The 16,901-nt window shown below is 39.4% G+C and overlaps 1 protein-coding gene across 4 annotated transcripts in view; it reads left to right on the plus strand.

Annotated features, from left to right (window-relative positions):
- The window catches only part of sin3aa (SIN3 transcription regulator family member Aa), a 129,520-nt gene that overhangs the window by 67,903 nt on the left and 44,716 nt on the right, over nt 1-16,901 (plus strand). For 3 of the 4 annotated variants that reach the window (XM_073024941.1, XM_073024940.1, XM_073024942.1), the window contains 8 exons: nt 533-639; nt 1,152-1,431; nt 4,882-5,133; nt 5,774-5,926; nt 10,416-10,574; nt 12,068-12,181; nt 14,857-14,975; nt 16,483-16,693. In XM_073024941.1, coding sequence (XP_072881042.1) covers nt 533-639; nt 1,152-1,431; nt 4,882-5,133; nt 5,774-5,926; nt 10,416-10,574; nt 12,068-12,181; nt 14,857-14,975; nt 16,483-16,693 — 1,395 coding nt within the window. The remainder of the gene's footprint in view (nt 1-532; nt 640-1,151; nt 1,432-4,881; nt 5,134-5,773; nt 5,927-10,415; nt 10,575-12,067; nt 12,182-14,856; nt 14,976-16,482; nt 16,694-16,901) is intronic. The other variant, XM_073024943.1, reaches the window with a different exon arrangement.

A 16,901-nucleotide genomic window follows, 5' to 3' on the forward strand; every position in this document is an offset into this window, starting at 1 on the left:
AACATGTACAGTGATACGATGATTGCAGTTTAGAAATGTTGAATTATTCGACTTCTGGCAAATGCTTGTCTGACCACTTCTTGCTGCCTTGATGGTTGGCTGACTGACATGGTTTAAAAATTGATTGGATATTACTCTTATATTATAGTACTTCGTACTAATTTAAGAATTGAATTATCTGTTACAGCAGATATTGACTCTTCTGTGGTTGGTTGTTTATCTCATACTGTACAGGAACATGTGGTATTGTCTGTAATTACAATGTTAGAGGGTGCCAGTCTTACATTTCACACACATTCAAAAAATACTGCTGTGTAAGGAAGGGGCCATATTTAACATTAAAAATAATGCAGGATGCTTTATGTTTTACTGTAGCAAACTGAATGAATAATCTTTTATTTACAATGATTTTGTATGGAATGTTCTCATATGAAATTGATATATCCTATCAGCTCTAAATTATAGGTGAAATGTCAAAATACTTTTGCATGTTTTCAAGTTAACATAATCTTTTTACTTTGTTTCATGTTAGGTGGAAGATGCTTTGTCATATCTTGACCAGGTGAAATTGCAATTTGGAAACCAGCCTCAGGTTTACAATGACTTTCTAGATATTATGAAGGAGTTCAAGTCTCAGAGGTAAGAGTGAATGGAGGTATTTTTTAAGCTGCCATGCCGTATTGATGGCTGTATTTGTTTTCTCAAGAATAAAATGCTGGAGGAACACTGCAGGTCAGGCAGCATCTACGGAAAGGACTTAAGAAGAGTTTCAGCCTGAGACGTTAACTTTATTCCCCTCCATGGATGCTGTCTGTCTGCTGACACCCTTCAGCATCTTGTGTGTGTTACTCTGGATTCCCAGCATTTGCAAAATCTCTTGTGTTTATTATTTGTTTTCTCAACATATGTCTGTTAAATTGATAGCAACTGCAACATTTATAGGAGTTTCCACTCAGTTAAAGTGGGAAAGCATGTGCAGAGAGTTGGCAGACATGATGTGGGATCTCATTAAAGATTCGTATTAGTCAAAATGACACAGATTCAAGGAAGTTAAATAATTAGTAAACTATGAGGTTATTTTATGCAGATTGTAGCTGCCCTACTCATAGTCTTTCAAATTTTAATTGCCTTTCTCTTCTAAAACATTGCAGCATTGATACCCCTGGGGTGATTAGCCGGGTATCTCAGCTCTTCAAAGGGCACCCTGACCTCATTATGGGCTTCAACACCTTCCTGCCTCCAGGCTACAAAATTGAGGTGCAGACTAATGACATGGTGAATGTGACGACACCTGGACAAGTCCATCAGATCACTCCGCAGCATGCTGCCCAGCCACAGTCTCAGCAACAGCACCAGCAGCAACCCCAGCAGCACACTGCCCCTGCACCGGCACAGCCAGCACCACAGCCACCACCGGCCAAAATCACCAAGGTGAGCATGGCGAGAGTAATATGTCGTCGGTTTAATGTGTCAGCCTTGCATTTTCTGATTCAGTTTTACTTGTTTTTGGGTTTGCCTGACCTTTGATGCAGGCAAAGTCAGGACCTACACTCACTGTTTACCTGGTGCCAACCGGAGTAGAGCTGCACAGCTTATTGATGCATCACTATGGCACCTTCCTGAATGCAGGGTTCTATTTGAGTTCACAGGTCAGAAATGAGACCAGGAACTTAGTTCTCAGGTGATAGAAAATTTCTACATCGCTGCAACTGTTGGCAAATCCATCCCACTGGTCTCCCAAACACTGTGTATGCGGGCTGCATGCAAGTTGGGTTCTTGTAAGACAGGGAAGACATGTATTTATATTTTCCTTACTTTCTTGTCAATTGCCTTCCTTTAACTGGAAGGATAAACTTTAGAGCTGAAAACACCAGCTTAGATTGATGCTAATGCTGTTTTAGAAAGGTATGATTTAAAGCAAAAGTAATTGTCAGGTTTTGTATAAAGCCTTGTAATGATTATAAAATCCACAGCTTTGAGATGCTCATCTCAGAAAAGAAAGCACATAATGACCAGTGTAAAGGATTGAAGCATGCTGTAGCACAATTAATTCATCATTAGTGACATCTTGTTAATCTGTTCAGACTCTGCTAGCAGAACTTTGGTTGGATTTATTTGATGATATCTTTCAGTGCGCGTTCATTTATTAACGGAATAATCTTAAAATTGTCATCAGATTAAAATATACCTTGTTGCTTTTCAGCTTGGAACGGGAACCTTATTCTTAGGAATCTTGAGCATACATGGTAGTACTTAACTAAGAATGTATCTTCAAGATTCCGTAAAATATTTCTGCTCTCCATCGTCAGGAGGATACATTTTTTCCCTTGAAGGGCTTTTATTTTAATACATTGTTAAGTTTCTTTTAAACATTAATTTTGTATTGCTAACGTCAATGGGAGCAACTGTTAATTATAAGCAAGACCTTCAAAGCTGTGAACAGCTATTCCAATTGTAAACTTGCCTTCAGAGATAGACGGGATGGCTCACTATCATTCTGTCTAGGTATTCAAATGCTTGGTTTCTCTCTCCTTGATTTTATCCTGGTTTCTTCACTTTAAATGAAATGCTATAGCATTTTATGGAAATCTTGGTGTTACAAACCATTTTTTAAAATTACTGCATTCTCATTCAGGCCGGGAATGAATGAGAGCTAAAAGGTTTATTTTTCTTTAACAGCTTTTTTTTGGAGATATTTTGTCAAACTGTAGACACTCAACAGTAAAAATAGGAACCGTGAAGAAACTCTTTGATGTGGTGAACAACTCTCCTCATCAAAAATATTCCTTTGAAAAATAATATTTAATATTGGTAACTGCACACGGTCTTTTTAAGAACACTGATCTTTTTAGAATGTCAGCTGAGTGTTGTGATGTTTTATCTTTGATTAATTTTATCCATTACATGCACTTTATCTATGGTGAAAATAGCCATTAATACATTTGCTGTAGCCATGGATGTGTAACACAATAAATTTTAACTAATTACCAATCAAATTAATTTATTTTATTAAAACAAGTTTGTCAAGCTTTCATTTTCTCCTCATTACATTGATAGTAGGAATAGGACATTTTATCCTTTGGCTTTGCTCTGCCATTCAGCAAGATCATAGCAGATTTTCTACCTCAACACTTTCTTCCTAATCCCATTCCTTTGATTCTCCCAGTTTCTGTCAATCCCACTTCTAAATATACTCAGAATCATGTTTAATATCATCTGCATAAGTCATGAAATTTGTTGTTTTGCAGCAGCAGGGCAGTGCAATATATAAAAAGCTATGAATATATATATATATTTTAAAAAACTATGAATTAGAGATATATATATAGTGTGTGTGTGTATTTATTTTTTTATATGTATTTTTTTTGTGTGTGTGTGTGTGTGTAGTACAAAAAGAGAGAAAAAGTAATAGTGAGGTACTGTACACGGATTCATTGTCTGTTCAGAAATTTGATTGTGGAGGGGAAGAAGCTGTTACTAAAATGTTAGATGTGCTTTCAAGCTCCTGTACCAACTCCTTGATGGTAGCCATGAGGAGGGCATGTCTTGGGTGATGGGGGTTCTTAATGATAGATGCTGCCTCTTTGAAGCATCATCTTTTGCAGGTGTCCTCGATCCTGGAGAGGCTAGTGCCCATGGTGGAGCAGATATATTTTGCAACTTTCTGCAGCTTTTTCTGATTCTGAGTAGAGGCCCTTCCATACCAGACTGCGATGCAACCAGTTAGAATGCTCTCCAGTGCAATCTATAGAAATTTGAACAATCTTCTGAGTGAAGAGAGTTATCCTGACCTCAGCCCTGAATCACATATTTCTTTTTAACTCATGAAAACCGTAGGCCTGTTCTACTCAAGTTTATTACATTTTGGGAGTAATGCACATGATACTAGAAATTCTTATCATTATTTCAGAATATTGTTGGTTGGTTTGATAGTACTGCCTAAGATAAAAAGTTAGCAGAAACCTTTCTAACTGGGAGAGTGGCACAGTACAAAAGATTTTGTTTTTTCATCTATATCTATAGTTCGGGTAGATGGAGCTCGTCAGCCCTGGAAGGCAGTCCATCTAAGAGAGGGAAAACTCTGATTTCAAACCTCCGCTGCCTTGCGGCTATACCCACTCATGGGAAAGGCTTTGGGAGTAAACCCTGTGGACAGATCCGGAGCTGGAGTCCCTAAGGCAGTCCAACGTTGCCTTCAACCTTGCTCTGGCAACTCCTGCGACGTAACTGGTGGCAAGCTGTATCAGCCCTTGCCCTTCCCTTGGACAACATCGGTGTCGTGGAAAGGAGAGTCTTGCTGCTTGGGCAACTCCCGGTCTTCCATACAACCTTGCCCAGGCCTGTGCCCTGGAGAGGACACAGACTTTCCAGACGCAGATCCATGGTCTCACGAGACTAACGGATGCCATCACATCTATAAATACGGAGGAATTTGTAAAATGCAGAGTGACAGGAAAGGGATCGCTTTATGCAAGCACCTCTGATGTGCAAAAGTAATGTTACTGTATCTCTATGACTGATAGCAATTATAGGGCCTGGACTCTCATTTCTAAGGAATTGCATAAAAAGAAATAGTGTTATGGGACATCCATCATCTCTTGTTAGTTGAGCGCTGCATGTCCCACTCTCCACTTTCCTGAATAACTACATGGTTACCAATGGTGTGCATCTATAGGTTCTGAGTTTTAAATCGCAAAGCCGGTCACATCAAAGACTAAGCATAGCCATATCAAGATAATATGCCTTTTATTTAAGTAGGCAAGAGCAAGTAAAATGATACTGTTCCCCTTCCAAAGTTGTGATAACAAGTTAACTGATAAATTATGCAGAGTTGTTCTTGGGATTTTAGTGAAATGTAGTTCACTTTGTATACTTTTGCAGCCTCTACAGTCACAGACACATACACCAACCAGCCAACCAAATGCAGTAATGGCTCCGTATGCTTCTCCTCGGTCACCTCCAGTGCAACCTCACACCCCAGTCACGAGTGCTCACACCACCACACCACCCATGCAGAACAATCAGCCTGTGGAGTTCAATCATGCCATCAACTATGTCAACAAGATCAAAAACCGCTTCCAGGGGCAGCCTGACATCTATAAGGCCTTTCTGGAAATCCTACACACATACCAGGTAAGGAAGCTCACACCATTTCAAGCTTTTGCCCAAATATTTTGTTGTCTTCTTCGTTGTTTATCGCTTTCATTACATTTATCTGTGTATCTCCTTATCTATTTTTACCATTTTCTTTCTATTCTTTTTCAGTTCTCTCGTTTTAATTGTTTGTAACTAAGTATCTCTTCTGTTAATTTTTCCTTTACATGACTGTTAAAAAGAATTACACTTTCCCATGTGTTGTGTGAGCTCATCTTGCCACTCGTGTGATCAGTGCCTATTTGTGGATGAGATAGTTGATCATTGTATATCATGGGTACCAAAGGGCAGCCTCTCTGTAATAGCAATTCATGTCTAGGAAAATGAATACAATTACTCAGCTGTATTTTTACATCTTCTCTGTTATGATGCCGTAATGAATGTTGTCAAGAATGGGGAAAGGTGGGAGTTTATGGTGTTGAATGGGGAGTGGGGGGGGGGGGGTGGAAGAGATGAAGGGCATGTTTTGACATTAGCAACTAGAAAGATAAGCAATTTTTTTTCATAAAAGAATAGATATGTAGATTCAATTCACAGTGAGTCCCCACCCTTTCGTGCCACATGTTAATCAGTGACTGTCTCATTTACAAGAAGCTTTAAATATTTTTTGCTGTTACAGAAGGAACAACGGAATGCAAAAGAAGCTGGGGGAAATTACACGCCAGCATTGACTGAGCAGGAGGTATATGCCCAAGTAGCAAGGCTCTTTAAAAACCAGGAAGACCTTCTGTCAGAATTTGGCCAGTTCCTACCTGATGCCAACAGCTCAGTTGTGAGTATTGTTGAATACTGTTTGCCTTGGTATGGAACACTCTTCTAAGTTGTTCATTATCATCCAGTTGTACTGAAGTGTCCAGAGCTACAGTGGTTAAGCTAAAAATGACAAACCATTTTATTCAACCTTTGCAGCCAAGGATATTATTAATTGGAGCAGATATCAGTATTAGAAATTTATAAGATTTCTGGAGAGGAGAAGAAGTAGGTGAACACCACAATTGTCTGAATTGAAATGCTTTATCAATTGTATTGAGGGTAAAAGCCTACATTATCTTTCGTGATATTCCTACCAAAATACTCTCTCTTACTCCTCACCTCTTGATTGAGCGGCAACTTATTAAAATTGTGTTGCTTGCATTTTTGTCTAAATTGATGGTTTAGGATTTGTGTAACAGTGCCTTGAAAAAGTATCCAGCCCCCAACCCTTTGTTCACATAAATGAGTATTATAACCAGGGATTTGATCAATTTAATTGAGAATTTTATTTGTGAACCAGTCCCTGTTGCTGGAAAGCATTCCCATAACATGATACTATTTCCACTATACTTTACAGAAGGGATGTTGTTTACCTGGCTGATGTGCAGTAATAGATTTACACCAGTGTTCAACTTTGGTCTCATCCAACCACAAAACGTTCAGAATTACCGGCATATGTCATGAGATTTGTTAACTTAGTGGCTGCAGACAGACAGACAGTACAATGCACATGATAAATAATATGTATAAAAATGTGAAACCCCCTTATACTGGGCGTCTCTGGAAACCTGGCTTTTAGCCACTTGCTAAAGTCACTGGATTCCACGGCGATAAACCCAACTTTCTCCAGCTTGTTACATCTAGGGTGTATACAACTTTGGTTCCGCCAAATCCACGAGGTTGGGATGTCTTGCACCCGAACCCTGGTTTGTGTGAATGCTGTGTGATTTACTGCCCCCAGCAACAAATAACAGATCATACACTGCATACAACTAAAAAGAAGTATATTTAAGATTGTTAATTTAAGCCAGCAGTTATTAAATGAAAGATAAAACCAAAAAGGGCCCATTACTCTTAAACAGTCAAATGTGCACTTGAACTTGTCTCACTCACGTGCTGGTCCCTCGGTCTGTATGAAAGCACACACCACCTTCCGAATGTTGCTCGCAATCCACCTCGAACAAACTGGTCTCCAACAGTATTGCAAACACGAGGAAATCTGCAGATGCTGGAAATTCAAGCAACACACACAAAATGCTAGTGGAACGCAGCAGGCCAGGCAGCATCTATAGGGAGAAGCACTGTCGACATTTCGGACCGAGACCCTTCGTCAGTCCTGAGGTCTCGGCCCGAAATGTCGACAGTGCTTCTCCCTATAGATGCTGCCTGGCCTGCTACGTTCCACCAGCATTTTGTGTGTGTTGCTCCAACAGTATTGGTTATTCCATTTTGAAGCCATTCATTTGCACAAAGATCCTTGTGCAACAGCCATCTTTTACCCCTGTTACTTACAGCTCCCACCAACAAGGACTTTCAACCCAGCGTTCTCCAGAACCTTCCCCCAATTCCACTATCCTGATTGGCTGACAGCGCATTCCTAAGTTGAATAACAAGCCTCTTATCTTAGCTCAATCCCAAACAGGTTGAAAGCAGAATGGTCTGCTCTTACAGAACTGCTAAAATGAAATACCTAGAGCATAGCAGTAAAAGTCTTAACTAGGGTGTTACATATGTATGTTAAATAGTTACATTAAAAATAGTAGTGCACAAACAGAAATAATAAAAAAGTGAGGTAATGTTTGTGGGTTCAACGTCCATTTAGGAATCGGATGGCAGAGGGGAAGAAGGTGTTCCTGAATCACTGAGTGTGACCCTTCAGGCTTCTGTACCTCCTTCTTGATAGTAACAATGAGAAGAGGGCATGCATGTCCTGGGTGATGGGGGTCCTTAATATTTGACGCTGCCTTTCTGAGGCTCCGCTTCTTGAAGATGTTTTGGGTACTATGGAGGCTGGTACCCATGATGAAGCCCACTAATTTCACAACTTTCTGTAGCTTCTTTTAATCCTGTCCAATAGCTTCCCCCCACCCCGGTACCAGACAGTGATGCAGCCTGTCCGAATGCTCTCCAGGTACATCTGTAGAAGTTTTTGAGAGTATTAGGTGACAAACCAAATCTCCTCAAACTTCTAATGAAATATAGCTGCTGTCTTGCCTTCTTTATAGCTATATCAATATGTTGTGTCCAGGTTAGGTGCCAGGTACTTGAAATTGCTCACTCTCTCCACTTCTGATCCCTGTATGGGGATTGGTTTGAGTTCCCTCATCTTACCCTTTCTGAAGTTCACAATCAGCTCTTTGGTCTTGCTGAAATTGAATGCAAGGTATACCACTCAACCAGCTGGTATATCTTGCTCCTGTATGCCCTCTTGTCTCCATCTGAGATTCTGCCAATAATGGTTGTATCGTCAACAAATTTATATATGGCATTTGAGCTGTGCCTAGCCACACAATCATGGTATGGCAAGGGTAATGTAGTGTGCTAAGCAAGCATTCCTGAGGTGTGCCAGCATTGATCGTCAGTGAAGAGGAGATGTTATTACCAATCCACACAAATTGTGATCCAATTGTATTGGGAGGTACAAAGGCCCAGGTCCTGCAGCTTTTCGATCAGGACTAAAAGAATGGTGCTGTCAAACGCTGAGCTATAGTCAATGAACAGCATCCTAACATAGGCGTTTGTATTGTCCAGGTGATCTAAGACTAAGTGAAGAGCCATTGAGATTGCATCGGAAATTGACCTATTGTGGCCATTATCAAGTTGCAGTGGGTTCAGGTCCTTTATGAGGCAGGAGTTGATTCTAGCCATGACCAACCTCTCAAAGCACTTCATCACTGTAGATTTGAGTACCACTGGACGATAGTCGTTAAGGCAGCTCACACTTCTGTTCTTAGGCACTGGTATAATTGTTTCCTTTTTGAAGCAGATGGGAACTTCTGACTGTAGCAGTGAGAGGTCGAAAATGATTTTGAATACACCGGAAAGTTGTTTTCAGAGTCTTAGCAGATACTCCATCAGGGCCTGCTGCCTTGCAAGGGTTAACCTTCCTGAAAGACATCCTGACATTGGCCTCTGAGACAGAGATCACAGGGTGCATCAGGGATCCTCGCAGCTGTAGTTATATTCTCCTTTTCAAAATGGGCATTGGAGTTGTTGAGCTCATCTGGTAGTGAAGCATCACAGCCATTCATGACATTGGGTTTCACTTTGTAGGATGTAATGGCCTGCAGACCCTGCCAGAGTTGACGTGCATCTGATGTTGCCTCCAGAGTCACTTGGAATTGTTTCTTCACTTGTGAAATAGCCCTTCTCAAGTCATAACTGGTTTCTAGGTACAGACCTGGGTCACCATACTTAAATGCCACAGATCCTCCTGTTTCTTCCACAACTTTTGGTTTGGGAATGTACAAGTTTTCATAGGTACACACTCCTCCACACAGTATTCTTCTACATCTTTACAGTATCTTCTAAGTGATGCTTTGCAAAGTCTTTCTAGGCAACGGTATGTTTTTTTTTAGTGGGCTTATTCCTTGCCACTCTTCCATAAATACCCTTGTTGTGCAAGGCCTTGGAGATTATGGAGCCATGAACTTCATCTCCATTTGCAGCCACTAACTTCTGCAGCTCACCCAGAGTGACTGTTGGCATCACAGTAGCCTCTCTTACAAGTGCGACTATTCTCCAGTGGCTAAATTTAGAGGTGTGGCCTGATCTAGGCTGTGTGGCTGTGGTTTCATAACTTTTTCACTTTTTCACAATGGACTGCACTGAGCTCCAAGGTATGTTCAGCGTCATTAAGGCAGTCTGGTATCCTTCCTCAAATTTGTGCTTCTCGATGATCATTTCCCTGACATGCCTTAAATGCTCTTTTGTCTTCATTTCGGTTTGGTCTTTTGAAAATCTACATACTGTTGGACCTTACAAAGAGAAGGGGGATTTATTCTTGAAAACAGTTGATAACAATTTTCTACATCAACAAATTGGGTTTAGTTGGTGAAGTAGTACAGTATAGTGCACCTGAGGATGGTTAGTATTGTATTACAAAGAGGATGAATACTTTCTCAGCCTCATAATTTTAGTTTTTAATTTGTTGTAAATTGTTAACAGGTTTTGGAATTTTTCTTCTGATTTGATGTGATGCACAATGTTTTGTAGATTAGTTCAGAAACTCCTACTTCAATATATTTTAAATTTTGAAAATGGGACAGTAAAATGTGAAAATAGTTATGGGGGCTGAATACTTTTTCAAGGTACTGTAAATGTAAGTGCAGGTAGCTGCTCCTAGGATCTGATTTGAGTACTCAAATCTGTTACCAATTGTAGCACCCAAGTGTTGGTTCCCTGTCATGATACATGGGAAAATGAATGTGCATTGTTTGATTTGTCTCTTTCTCTCTTAACTGTGGTACCTTGAGCTTATCATCAAGCTGAATGTTATTACTCCACAGCTGCTGAGTAAGACAACAGCAGAGAAAGCAGACTCGGTTAGGAATGATCATGGCAGCACAGTGAAGAAGCCTCAGTTGAACAATAATAAGCAAAGAAGCAACCAGAATGGGTGTCAGATTCGGCGCCACTCAGGCTCTGCAGCCACTCCACCTGTGAAAGTAAGTGTTGGTTTACTGTTATGGCTAGACAGAATTCTGAGTGAAATGGTTCTGTGGACAAGTTCATGTTTCTTTCTGGATATGAATGGACTTAAGTAACAACATTATACAATTGTGCAATCCCTTTAAAGCAGAAGAGCATGCCATTAAACCCTCAGAGGTATAACCAATTGAGGGTGTAGTGAAAATGATCATTTCCCCAAGGTGCTCTTTGAATTATTCTGCAACGCATGCTTGAGGTTTTTTGTATTGGTTAGTAACTTCCTGGGATATTACCTATGGTAAATAATGGTTTATTTTAGGTTATAATGTTAGGGTCATTATACTTTGTAATTTGTAGATTATCATTTTGTTAGTTTAATATGGTTATGTTTAACTTGCTCTGTCCTTTTAAACAAAATACTTTCAAAACTTGTTTTTACTTCTGTCGTGTGTCTGTAGCTGTTATAGAACTTCGGATTTAAAAAATTACAGGTCCACAAAATGCAAATAGGGTTTTAAAAAAACAGCAAGTAAGAAATAAACCCACAAATGGAACTGTGTCATCTTGGGTTTATGTCCTGGATTTTAAAATTTATTTATAAATAGACAGAATAGGCAGTGTTGGTCCTTTGAGCCATGCTGCACAGCAGTCCCCTAATTTAATCTTGGCCTAATCATAGCTCAATTTACAATGAACAATTAACCTACCAACCAGTACTTCTCTGGACTGTGGGAGGAAACCCACGCGGTCACAGGGTGAACGTACAAACTCCTTGCAGGCAGAGGCAGGAATTGAACTGGGTCGCTTGTGCCACCTGGTGCAAGTGGGTCAGAAATGGTCTGGGATAATAAATTGAGCCACAAAGACTCTTTCCTGTAAATAATTGCAGTATCAGATCAGCTAAAAATCAGTTGTTCTGAAGGGAAATTTATAGTTTGGCATGTGGCTGCAAATTCTTGGTCCCTGACATAAAATGACTGTCTTTGTACTAAATATTTAAAGTCTTGGTTTACTTAATACATGTAAGTGGCAGCCCTGCTTTGAAGCCTTTATAAAGTTCTTTAACATGTGATTTCCTGTGATGTAAAATCTTTTGAGCACAGGCTGTACGTATAATACATGCTTTAGCTTATTATATGTTAAACTGGTATATTCAATTATGAAAACAGTCTCACTTCTGTATAGGAAGATAATAAAACTATATAGTTCCATTTGGGAACAAGAAAAGGTAGGCTTTTGACTAAAGTTCATACATTATGAGCTTCTAATAATTGGTGAATTTCAGAGGGGTGATAAGGCCATCAAGCTGCTTGTGTACTGTGTTGGTCAGGGACTGCTGTGGAAATGGAGGCATATGTAATGCAAATAGGTTGCTAAACTGTCCATAGTAAAGTACTACTGTATTTTAAGTATGTCCAGTGTCATTCAGATGTAAAACTTATTTGTAATGTATAAAGATAAACCGCAGTAATCCAGTATTGTTAGTGATCATGTTTTCTTCTTTTTGTAGAAAAAACCAAAGATGTTGGGATTGAAAGACCAGTCCCTGGCTGAGGTCAATAAACATGGAGCTGGAACAGAAACTTTATTCTTTGAAAAGGTGACTGAGTTTGACTTCAAATCAGTGAGTTTAAGAGATTGATTTGACGAAACCTTTATCACTGTAATTAATATAAACATTCCATTACTCAAGGGTGTTAAAACAATGTTCTGTTCTCCAAAGAAGCTCTTGGCCATGGAACTGCTTGACTGTGGATAGTTTTGAAAGAAAAATATTATATAACCAATGTTGAAAGTGAAATGAACCAGGAGAAGCTTGGACTGACACCTTGCCCTACTGTCCTGTTTATTATTTATTGTAATTATGTAATTTATTATTTATTGTAATGTCTGCACTGTTTTTGTGTACTTTATGCAGTCCAGTGTAGGTCTGTAATATTGCTTTCTCTGGGTTTTTTTTACGTAGTTCAGTCTAGTTTTTTGTACTGTGTCATGTAAACCATGGTCCTGAAAAACATTGACTCATTTTTACTATGCACTGTACCAGCAGTTATGGTCGAAATGACAATAAAAGTTGACTTGACTTGACTTGAGAAGGCTGTAATAGATTAGAAGCCAGAAATATGTGATATAAGTGGTGATGGTACAGGCAAATGGGGTGGTAATACATTAAGTAGAGAAACAAAATTTACTGTAAATGACCCTTACTTATTGTTGACCCTGAATTGCTATGAAGGACCTAATCTAAAGATAAATTATTTCTTAAAATTTTGTTGAGTTTCATTGGGATATTGTTGATGTCAGAATCAATGTGCAGCAGAGAAGTTAATGGCAGATAATCAAAAACCCAGGATCATCGTTCTGGGGTGAATGGAGGTGTTAAGATGGAAGTGGTATTTTGGTTTGTGCAGTTCTGAAATTGGTTTTAGCAATATTAACTGCTGTTTAATTTGGTATATACTCAAAGATGGATGGAACGATGATAACACACATTGACATGGATGACAGTTAACCAGGACTAGGCTGCTGATTAATCCACCTTGCAGCATCTTAATGGATTGATAATACCTATTGTCTGTATACTCTATATCACCAGATATTGTCTGGAATGAAATGCCATAGTTATGAGGAGAGATTGAATAGGCCAGTTTATTTTCAGTGCAAAGTAGGAAACTGAGGAGTGACCTATTTGAGGTTTACAAAATGAGGGCCATAAATAGGATAGATGGTTGGAATCTTTTGCTGTGCAGGGGAGTCCAGAACGAGAGGGAGAAGGAAGAAATCTAAAGAAAAACTGAGGGGCAAGTTTTTCACATAGAGGATGATGAATATTTGAAAAGAGCTCCCAAAGGAGGTAGTGGAGGGAGAAAGTAATAGAATATTAAAAGATATTTTGACAGATACCTGGATAGGAAAGGAATATAGAAACGCGAGGCCATTGTGGGAAAATGTGATTAACATAGTTAGGCATCATGGGCATCATGTAGATGAGGGGCTTTAATGGCCCTTTTTCTGTTTTGTATGTTCCTGTAATTCTATATAAACTTCTTCCTTTGGATTGCAATCAACTTTAAAAAGGCTTTTAATAGGCAGAAATTACTCTAGGTTTTATCTGTCATTTCTACTTTCCACATGCATTTCAATTGAAAATGAAGCAAATATACAGTTCTAAATTATAACAATCCTGTACTTCAGAATAAACATTTGAAACATGTACAGTTATCCAAGGATATCAGTAGGTCCATTTAATATCAGAGAATGGATACAATATACGACCTGAAATTCTTGTTCTTCGCACACATCCATGAAAACAGAAGCTGCCCCAACGAATGACTGACAGTAAAAGCCCACAGCCACGCCTACTTCCCCCCCCACATGCACAAGCAGCGGCAAAGCAACGACCCTCCCCCCCGCCCCCACTTCCTTCAGCAAAAAGCATCAGTACCCTACACCCACCAAGCAAGCAATAGGAACGCTCCTATTGAGAGACCATGATCTGCAGTACAACAGAAACTTAATTGTTCACATAAAAATTCAACATACCACAGGCTCGCTCTGTCTCCCTAGTACAGGGACAGAGAGGTGTCCCCCTTTTACAGTGAGAGTGGAGATCAACAAAAGCAAACAATTCACTGATTATGGTGTTAAAGTGTGCCGTGTTGTTTCCCCATCCCCCCCCCAACCAAGTTCTCCAACTCAAGAATTGGCTGCAAACTCTACCCTATGAACGAGAGAGGGAGAGAGCATGCGATTCACTGAGTACAGAGACCCCAACAGCTGATCCAATTTCAGTCAGCGATACTGGCATAAAATCGGCTCGTGCCCAAGGCCCTGAAGCCTCGGAACCTGAAAGGCACACTCGTCTTCTAGGCTGCATCCTTGGGATATTGCAAAGAATCGAATTTTGAGTGTAGCCCCAGGTCAGGACCTTTGACGAAGCCCCATCCACCTTGAAAAGGAAAAAGAGACACATTAAAGGTAGAAATTAAGCTGTTTTGGCAGATGAGCTTGAAGGAGCTGCTGTAGCTCCACTCAATCAGTTTGATTAAATAGAAAGCTAAAAATTTGTACTTTTTTCTTCTATTGTGAGAACAAGAAAGTACAAACTTTACCCCTATCTGCATGGGATTTAAGTATGTATTTGTTAAGGTTAGCTCTGTAAATAGAGAACATGATGGTTTGCTGTATTAGTGAGGCACTTGCTTATCTCTTATTAACTATTTTGTTTTACAGCTTCTCAGTTAGTACAAATGATTGCAGGAAAGAAAATGCCTATAAAGTGTTATGATTTGATTTTAGGTTCGTAAGGCGCTACGGAGTGCAGAGGCTTATGAGAATTTCCTACGCTGTCTTGTCATTTTTAATCAGGAGGTGATTTCTCGTGCAGAGTTGGTCCAGCTTGTGTTTCCTTTCCTGGGGTGAGTAACCTGAGCGGACAGGGTGTTGGTTTCTGATCGGGGTTTAAACTTTAAACATTGAAGCATCATTTTTGTTCAGAATAAATACTTTGCTTGAGTTTTATTTTGAATAAAAGGATTTTGTGGTTACATATTTTATTCAGCATAATAACTTTTAGGCAATAATGTGAGATTTGTTACTTTGATCTAAGGCTAAATCAAAAAAACTGAGCCTTTGGATGTAAGCTTGGAAAATAATCTACAGTTTGAAAAAGCAAACCAGTGATTTAATTGTGCTTGCAGAGTTTTTCAGAATGCTTTCTTTTGGTAAGTGGACACGAAAAGGGTTAGAAGAGGAGCTTCAGATGACAGTTCAGCTGGCACTCCCCATCATTTACTTCAAAGCAATTAACAACCTTATTCTGTCCACTACCACAATAGTGACTATTGTATTTTAAATTACCAGGGTTTAAGATCTTTTGATAGACGTAAAGACTCAACAGAATTTGGACCAACATGCATTTCCTGAGAGCATCAATTGACCGTCGTATTGGGGAACTCTATTTAATAATGCTGGTCTGCAAGCTCTTAATTGAATTTAATTTAATTTCCATCGCATGTTTATAATGTTTCATAAGTTACTCAGCAACAAGAGACTACTCTCTATGTCTCATTAAACAAATTAATTTGCTTTTCTCTGAAAGAAGAGGGTGGCACATCCAGATATTGGATTATCAGGGGGTTAAAGAAAAAAAATCATATTGAATTGAATTTCGGTTTATTGTCATTTAGAAACCACAACTGCAATGTAGTTAAAAAATGAAACAACGTTCCTCCAGAATCATATCACAAAAGCACACGACAAAACAGACTACACCAGAAAATCCCCAAATCCAGAGTCCGGAGAGGCTGCTGCGTATTATCCACAGTATACATTTTAAAAAGATAACTTGAAAGTGTCCTACCCTTCATTGGCCACAATCTACATGATGGAACTTAATATAACTATACCACACAGATATATTGTGGTAGAAAGCTTGTTTTGAGACCAGTAGAGTTCAGTATATGTTGACTGAGAGATTGAGAACCCTGAGAGCAGGGGAAAGGCTGAAGGCTAAATTAGATTGGGTAAGTACATATCAGACCAGAAAGAGCAGCACTGAGCAAGGCTAGTAGAGCTACAGCAGAGCACTAGCAAGTTGGTTTTGAAGGTGACTCCCCCCCTCCCCCACCATTGTTGTTTATGTGGAATTTACACATCCTTTGACCATGGCTAATTGCCCCTGTATGCTTTGGTTTCCTACCCGTGCCAAAAGCATGGAGGTTGGTAAATTAATTAACCACTGTAATTTGGTGCAAGTATTTGGATGAGTGGTAGAATCTCAGAGGAATTGATGGAAAGGTGGAGAGAACAAAATAGGATTCATGTAAGTAGTTGGTAACAACTTGGTGGGCATAAGGGCATGTTTCCTCGATTTATGGTTTTGCAACAATATTTTCTCTTTGAATTGTTCATATTGTTTTGCAGAAAGTTTCCTGAGCTCTTTGTGTGGTTTAAGAATTTCCTGGGTTATAAGGAGTCTTCCCACATTGAGGCATTTCCAAAGGAGAGAGCTACAGAAGGTATTGCAATGGAAATTGATTATGCTTCTTGTAAACGACTTGGTTCAAGTTATCGTGCCCTGCCTAAAAGCTTCCAGCAACCCAAGTGTACCGGCAGAACTCCTCTTTGCAAAGAAGTAAGGAACATTTTATGAACTATTTTGTTGCACACTAAATTCTGCAGTAGTTAAGTATGGAATTCCTAAATAGCTGAACAGCTCATATCGGCCATCAAATTGTTGTGTAGGTGACTCTCAGACTGAGTATAGTTATTTTATAACAAAAATCACTGGTGCAGGGTATTGGTATGCTTGTCAAAACAATTTTTAATACATGATAAAATTG

Source organism: Hemitrygon akajei, chromosome 21 (assembly GCF_048418815.1).
Source record: "Hemitrygon akajei chromosome 21, sHemAka1.3, whole genome shotgun sequence".
Taxonomy (NCBI): domain Eukaryota; kingdom Metazoa; phylum Chordata; class Chondrichthyes; order Myliobatiformes; family Dasyatidae; genus Hemitrygon; species Hemitrygon akajei.